Here is a 7,971-nt window from a genome sequence, read left to right as displayed (position 1 = left end):
GTGTGACTGAACCTGCACCCGGCTGAACCTGTGACCTCGCTGACAGCACGGTTTCTTCTTCATATAAGGAGTAAAACTTCTATCTTATTTTAGTGTTCAACTCTGATGAGGCTTGCAAAAGAAAAAAGGAGCAGAAGTCAAATTTTAAATAACATTTCTCTGCAGCTCTACTGCCTCTATAGCGCAATCTACCGACAGGAGAGTGGCTGTAGTTAAAAAAAAGAAGAAAAAAAAAAGAAAAATGCAAACTACCCAGACACGCTGTGTTAAGCATGGGATGCTACATCTTGTCATGATATAATCCTCATTTTTGAGTATTTAGGTCAATGAGGCTGCGACGTGTTACCATGACAACTGGAATAAACCCAAGGGATGCAGAGGAGTGCCAGCAGAGTTGGATATACATCAGCAGAGAGAAAACAGGCCGCTATGCTGTCTTGTGTTGTGCTCAGATGAGTTTTTGAAATAGTTACACATCCAGAGGTGCTGAGCTCAATCTAACTAAAGCATATCAAATATACATATATGTCCAGGTATATTTGAATTGAAACCAGTTGCATCTCGCATAACATCATGTATCCGCCTGATTTGGGAACACTGCTCTGGTCTGTCTGAGTTTTACTGCACATTTGTTCACGTTGCTTGGTCAGCAAAAGATTTAAGAGGACGCTTGTATGTTTAAACAAAGTGAGTTGAATTGAGTTTAAGTTTTTGATTTTGTTCTATCCATGAGCAACACTTAACTTTCACTTTAGCTGCTAATTGTCAGATATTTTTATCTTAACTGGTTTCTTCAAACCTCCACACCTGCCTCCATCTCAAATTCCCTAAAGGATTCGACATAAAAGTGGAATGTCCTATAAATAAGCTACAAGTTCGCTGATCTAAAAACTGGGGCTACAAGGGAAAAATACCTGAAAAATGGATCAAACACATTCACCCACAAAGCACCATCACATCAGATCCTGGTTCAACATAAAGAAGAGGAAGAAGAAGAAACAGCAAAGCAGAAAAACTTTGATCCAGTTACTATGCTGATGCAGTGCTGTACGATGGGCTATGGATGATGATGTAACAGGCGCACGTGTGTGTGTGGTCATGTGTGATCAAGTCCTTGCTTCACACACGACTTGCAGAGCGGGAATTGGTCAGAGGGCAAGTTAACCGAGCTTGGTAATCTGTAGGTCTCCTTGTATTCGTACTGTGTCGATAGAGGGCAAAGATTTTACTTTGTGATAAAAGTCAAAGAGCTGGTGTCCATCCACGAATATCCGGAACCTCTGGTGCTCGCAGTGGATCTCAATCTGCAGAAGGAAGAAAGACATGGAGAAAAAGACAGTTAGGCAAAAGGTGGAAAGAAAATACCGCACTTTAACCGCTTTTGACTTCATGACAAGTAGAGACTGAACACACTCATTCCATACAGTCACAATAAGCAGAAGAAATTGGGTGGGTGGAAAAAGCTGTGTCAGAGTTACACACAATCACCTCATGAGCTGAAGGGACGCATCTCACTTTATACAACCATTTCTTTCTCTGCTCGTTAATATAAAAATATTATTTGTGCAGTTTTAATTCGAGTAAACCATTACAAAATAGATTCAGTAAAGGACTAGATGTTACAATCCCTGATATTGCATTGCTTTAAATGGAGAAAACGTTGACGGATGCTTGTTATGAGGAAAGGCAGCTCAGAAACTTTACCAGCAGCACACATTGTTGTGTGCCTCAACTTTCGGTCTTTTACCCAAGCTAATCTGTCATTTTTTCTTCCTTGGTTAGGGTGCATGATAAAGACAACCGCTTGTAAAGAGAAAGACCAAATGACCCCTTACACTGAGGATGACTATCAGCTATTTTAGTTGATGTTAAAACATTTAAAGCTCCCAAAACGTTATTGAATAAGTAGGCTAGAGCTAAGCCTCGCTCTCATTTTCTTCTCTTGTTTGTACGTGTACACACTGAATCCTAACAAACCGACAACAAAAATGTAACTGCATAAACACCTCCGCGTGGTTTATGCCAGTGGGGGGGAATTTAAAAAAAAAAAAAAAAAAAAGGAAACCGTCAAACAACTCAAGGCAGAACGTTTTAGATGAAGCAGCAGAAACAAGCCATCCTGCTCTGAGACCACAGCACATCATGTGTCTCTCCACATGCCCCTGGATTCAGGAGGGAGTTTGTTTTAAACATTCTGCATGGCAGACTTAATCTCCAGCCTCCAGCTTTCGACAGAGTCATGACTGTGCCGACCTGCTCAGTCACGCTGCAACCACAAACAATGACACTTTATCAGAGAGCTGACATTCAACAACCAGATGCAGGGTTCACCTCTAAAAATAACTTAAGTTGTTGTGTCTGCATATGCATATTTCGCATTCTTAAAAAACAGAAAGAGTTTCTCTTTGTAAAAATTCTCATGCATCCACAGCTGAGTTTTAAAGATATCAGACTGGAAAACACACTAAGCAAAAACCCTTGACTGGAGCAGGGATAGCTCAGTAGGTAGAGTGGTAGCCCCATGATCGGAAGGTCGGGGGTTCGACTCCACTGAACGGCTACCCTGAGGTACCCCTGAGCAAGGTACCGTCCCTACACACTGCTCCCCGGGCGCTGCACTGGCGGCTGCCCACTGCTTCACTGGGTGAATGGGTTAAATGCAGAGGAACTATTTCCCTATGGGACTAACACGCACACTTTACTTTACTTTGACCCCAGCAATGAGGGGATCCAGTGGCTCTGTTATGATGTTGGAATAGTTTTGCTCACATTGTGTGTGTCTCCTTAGAAGTAAGGATCACTGTAAATCCATAAACTCATGGTGGAGTGGTCTCTTCCAGGACTATAATGTACCCCATCAAAAGGATAGCAAGGGGTTACTGAATTGTTTAAGTTTGCAAAGGAGATTAATCATATGCACTGGTTTTGACAGTGAACCAAACTCAGCTGCAGTGCGCACCTGTGAGAGACTTTGGACCTCCTTCTCAAGCAGATCACGTCACAATCACTATGCAAGATAAATAAAAATAGCTCCAGCAATCAGTGCCAAAATAAATTTTTACTAAATTTGTACACATGCACTAGAGTCCTGAACATTTCGAGACATTACGCAATAGAGATGGTTACAAGTACACAAATTACCGACCCAGTTGCTTTGGGCATTTGCCGTCTTTTAGCCTCCAGCTCCTCAAGTATAACCTCTATATGGATTTCACAGAGCTGCCAACACTGCAGCAAATGTTATGGTGCATTTCACGGTGACGTGTGGGTGTCGTGAACTTGGCACTTTAAACAGACCTTCGGCTACACTGGAGAAAGAACAACTTCATTCAGTGTCCTGAAAACATCTCGAGAAACTTCATGCTTTGTTCTTCGCTCCATTGCCACTGTTGTATATTTTTAGCTGTACACCATGTGTGTTATTCATGTGCACATTCAGACTTATTGGAGCAGAATATGACATTAAAGAGCTAACAAGTCCTCGGGTGTTATGAGATTACTCATCATGCATATGCCCTGCTGCTCAACCCCCTCCACCCTCCAACTCCAACTCATTCAGCACACCACAACAGCTGATGTGGTCCTAACGCAGTAAACAGGCCACTATATGGGCTACAGGCTGTATTTACATTACAATATGATGAAGCATGGACAACATTTCCTGTTTGTGTTCCATTATCATGCTGCGCAGATAATCTCACATAACTAATTCTGAAAATATCTCTGCTACAGTCGACTGCTGGGGATTACCCAGAATTATTTGATGTGAGAAAAGGGATTTTTTTTACCCTAAAAGGCTGATCAGGGATGAAGGGAAAATACACAGTGGACGCCTCCTCCTCTGTCCATTTCCCAGAAACCCGAGCGCTGCGAAGGAACTGACGGTCAGTGAAACGAGCCGTGAGTTTCAGGGCCACATCAAATGGAGGCTCCCCTTTCTCTGAATCACGTCCGCAGGTCAGGCTGACATCAAAGCTGAGGGTATGAAAAAAACAAAAAAAAACAAAACCGGGGTATCGGGTATTCAGGCAGGATGCAGTGGTAAAGCACACATCAGATAATCTGGGATAAATGAGATGCATAATTCTGCTGCGTAAGAACAATTCTCACCAATTGTGAGTTAATTATGCATAATCCCTGCTGCTAGTTCCGTTTATCCACCCTCCCCTGCTGCTGCTGCACAGTTATGCGTCTTGGTGTAAGTTTATGGTCACAGTTACAGGCATCAAGTTTCTAAGTAATGAGACGCAACAAAGAAAGACTGTGTGTTTAGGCCTTGGAGCTGTTCTGTCTGTTGGGACATTCACATGAACTTTGGCATGGAAAACCCTCCCAGCAGCAGGCACTAAACAAGATGAGGTCATCGAGAGGTTTCTTCCAAGTTTGACACAAGTTTCCATGTAGGGTAAGGACACACCCAAACAAATCTGCTTCACTGGATCTCTCTCTTTTTTTTAAAAAAAATTTAAAAAAAAAAAGAAAATCCCCCCCCTTTTTCTCCCTGCTGGTGAGGGAACGCCCTGTCTCTGCATACTTAAGGAGCCACTGTTCTTTCTGGCTGCCTACGCATTACTCAGTGTGTCCTCGAGTGGCCGTGCAAGTCTGACTAGCCTAAGAACAAAAAAAAACCCCATCCTATCTCTAACATCCTTTAGCAAAGAATGTGTACTGTGCAGACGTAAATCAGAATGTTTTAAATATGCAGAGACAAAAACACGGCTCCAGATAAAGAGTGTGTGCATGCATGCCTTTGTGAGGTGTTATGTTACCTGTCTGGCTCCAGGTCCACGATGCCCATCACTATTATCTTCTTCCCCGGCCGCATGCCCCCCCGGATGCGCCCGCTGAATGGCACCGTCTACGCATTGCACACATTGAATTTATTACGCACAGCCAGGAGCGAGCATCAAACAAGGACACTCGGGAAATCGTTTAAATATTTCATACCAGGAGGCGTGATAAATCCTCCTTGTCAGGTGAGATGAGGCCGGGGTTCCCCAGCGAGTCATTCAGGTGGTCTTCTTCCACATTCTTCAACACCAGTGACAAAAGACACAGGATGCAAAGTATCATTTATCGCTCTGTCAGGTAGGATATACAACTTGCATGGCTGAGGTTAAAGGCACAACAAGAGGCTACAGGCCTATCATTCAATATATGCACAATATATGTGGCCTCGTACGCGGCGTGCAACAACAATGACGAGGTGGCAGCAGACCTGTCATGTTGTTATCAGCGTTCCTGCCGGGAGCCATGAGTTATTATAAATGAGCCCCACATTTGGCACCATCTTGCACTACCGCCGGTGCATTTCACCACAGCGTATTGGATTTCCCTATTTCCTCCCCGGCCACAGATGAAAGAGGAGTCGCCCTACGCTCTGAATGCGCTGCGCCCGGCGCTCCGCATTTACAATAAGCGCCGGATAATCGACCTAACGGTGCGCTTAAATCGCAACTAACAGGCCCCCCATGCACAGAAAATAAATACCAACACACGTAACCCCGGATCGGTTCCCCGAAAACCTTCAAAATACTCACTACTCCGTCCTTCTCCGCTGCCTGCACCGCCATCTTGAGCAGAATAGCATAGGATGCTGATTATCGGAGCAGAGGCAGCTCTGCCGGGGAGCGTGGTTTGTCAGCGTCGTGGCACTGACTCAGGAGGATATTCCTGTTCCTGCTCCAGTACTGCTCCTATTCTTGGGTCCTCGCGTCTGACTTGGCCTGAGAGAGAGCACAGTCACCTCGCAGGATCCCTCTGCTCCACTGAAATGGGTGGATGTCTGCTGACGTATGCTTTATAATAATTACAGACCAAAAGCTTAATCCCCGTCTGTTGGAGAAGGCTAATCAGACAGATTTCCCTCAACCCTTCACCCAATTAGACAACGCATTGTTTGGATTCTTTGGGGGGTTTCTAGGTTGGGATAACAATCCAGGACACGACTTTTAGCTGGTTTAAATAAGCGGTTACTTTATGAGACTGCGCTCGCGTGTCGTTTATCCAGTTTGACTGTGACACAGACTGGGGGGGTTTTGGCCTAATTGGCCAAAGTGGGCACACTCAATACTTTGGAATGATTAAACAATACTGTAGGGCTCAGAGGCGTCAGGGAGTTAAAAATAGCTACAAATGGACCTGTTTCTGCTCACTTGTGAGCCTGGGACATAATTGCTTTTCACCGAATGAAGTGGACAATCCCACTGTCTGTTCATTGACTTTTGCAACCCTCTCCGTCCTTTCTGTATGCTCTCTATCTATTCAACCCCCATCTCTAATCGTTAGCCCGACTGTTGTTTAGTTAAATTGGTCTACTCTGCCCCTTTGTGGATATTTAAAGGCATTACACGCTGAGCAAATCAATGCACTGTGACTTCAGTGATGCACTGATGTTCCCCTTAATCCAAAACGCTGCAGCGAGAGTACTGACAGGGTTAAGAAAGATAGATCATGTTTCTTCTATACTAGATTTTCTTATTTCTTGACAGAGAGACAAAATTAGAAATGAGTATATCAGAGGAACAGTTCAGGTTGAGCATTTTGGAGACAAAGTTAGATAGGCAAGGCTGAGATAGCTTGGACATGTGTACAGGAGCAATAGTGGATATTTTGAAAAAGGGATTTTGAAGATGGACCCAGAAGGCACGAAGAAATGAAAAAGATCACAGAGAAGATTCATGGATGTAGGGAAGCAGGGCCTCCAGAAGGTCTTGCGTGACAGAAGAGGATGCTAGGCTTAGGTAGAGATGGAGCTTTGACGACCCCTAGCGGGAGCATCCGAAAGACGAAGATTAGTTTATCTTTAGTGGTTCACTGTTGAATCTATCATTGAATTTAAAGTCCTTCTCCTTACATACAAAGTCTTGAATAATCAGGTCCCATCATATCTTCCAAAGATTTGTGTCTCCTCTCAGGATCAAACTGGAGACTTTTTGTTTGTTAGCCAAGTACATAAACTCCTGCACTATTGAAACACCCCTTAACAAGTTATTAGTTCTTATTATTGTTGCAGTAATAACACTCAAATATCCTACATATATCTCTATTCAATGCATTACTCGTGCCTCTAGTCCAGGGTTGGGCAACATGTTTTTCCATAGGGCCTTCCTGCCTTAAGAAATGTCACACATCGATGACACTTGCATGGTGACAATTGAAACAAAACATGGTTTCAAGTTAGGCTGAAAATTTTACATTACATAAAAACATAACTCAAGAATCCCATTTATTCACATTTAAATCAGGATGTGTTTACATAGTCTGTCCAGTTAGGAAGCACATACCATTTTGAATCCTTTACACCTGCTTTGGTGCAAAAGAAAATGACAATGCATACACTGGAGAGGCAAAAACAAGACAAATGTCAGCAGCCTATTCAGTTTTTCCTAAATTAAACACATCCAGGCCTGCCATCACAAAAAAGATTTGCTGTGTCTCCCAGCACAGTACAAGAGTGTGGAGAATAAACCAGGAGGTGGGCTGTTACATGAAGAGATGGACAAAGAAGAACAAGAAGAGCACTGCCAGAATCCTGCAAAATGACCTCCAGCAGGCTATTAATGTACATGTGTCTGGCCAAACAGAATCCAGGAGGGCCATGTGAGGGCTGAATGCCCTTTAGTGGGACCTGTGCTCAAAGACCAGTGCCTTCCAGCTTGACTGGCATTTGCCAGAGAAAAAACAGAACTGGTAGGTCTGCCACTGTTGCCCTGTTCTCATGACAGATGAAGTTACAGGCATCTTAACATTTGGCACAGCCTCTCTAAACTGTCCAGACTCACAGAGGCTCAGTGTGAAGAGAACGCTGGTGATAGCATAGAAGTTTAACTGACTTTGTGTTACACTGCGATGATCAAGTGTTCCCTTTTTTAGCAGTGTATTTAAACCAATGGTGTCGAAGTGTAGAACAGCACGCTTCACAATCTGTACATAGTATCAGCCGTCTGGTTTCATGTCCTGAACTCATAG

At 43.7% G+C, this 7,971-nt stretch overlaps 1 protein-coding gene across 2 annotated transcripts; it reads right to left on the bottom strand.

Annotated features, from left to right (window-relative positions):
* Positions 1–478: 478 nt before the first annotated feature.
* lgalslb (lectin, galactoside-binding-like b) lies at positions 479–5,906 on the bottom strand. Of its 2 annotated transcripts, none has more exons than XM_005733705.1 (5): positions 5,541–5,906; positions 4,948–5,040; positions 4,770–4,858; positions 3,789–3,975; positions 479–1,304 (listed from the first exon to the last, which is right to left on the bottom strand). In XM_005733705.1, exons 1-5 carry the CDS (start codon positions 5,571–5,573, stop codon positions 1,161–1,163), a joined length of 546 nt encoding a protein of 181 aa, XP_005733762.1. In that variant the 5' UTR covers positions 5,574–5,906; the 3' UTR covers positions 479–1,160. The 2 variants fall into 2 exon arrangements, with proteins under 2 accessions (XP_005733762.1, XP_005733763.1); XM_005733706.1 differs by having other exon boundaries at positions 4,948–5,031.
* Positions 5,907–7,971: the final 2,065 nt, after the last annotated feature.

Source organism: Pundamilia nyererei, unplaced genomic scaffold (genome assembly GCF_000239375.1).
Source record: "Pundamilia nyererei isolate P.nyererei 1_Seehausen unplaced genomic scaffold, PunNye1.0 scaffold00054, whole genome shotgun sequence".
NCBI classification, from domain to species: domain Eukaryota; kingdom Metazoa; phylum Chordata; class Actinopteri; order Cichliformes; family Cichlidae; genus Pundamilia; species Pundamilia nyererei.
Note: the sequence above shows the minus strand (reverse complement) of the source record. Positions and strands in the feature narration are given on the sequence as shown.

Coding starts and splice junctions, on each gene's coding strand:
- lgalslb (XM_005733705.1), bottom strand. CDS start 5,573: ATGGCGGTGCAGGCAGCGGAGAAGGACGGAGTA. Junction 4,859..4,947: donor AGGATTTATCACGCCTCCTG/GTATGAAATATT, acceptor TGCAATGCGTAG/ACGGTGCCATTCAGCGGGCG. Junction 1,305..3,788: donor TCCCTGATCAGCCTTTTAGG/GTAAAAAAAATC, acceptor TTCCTTCTGCAG/ATTGAGATCCACTGCGAGCA.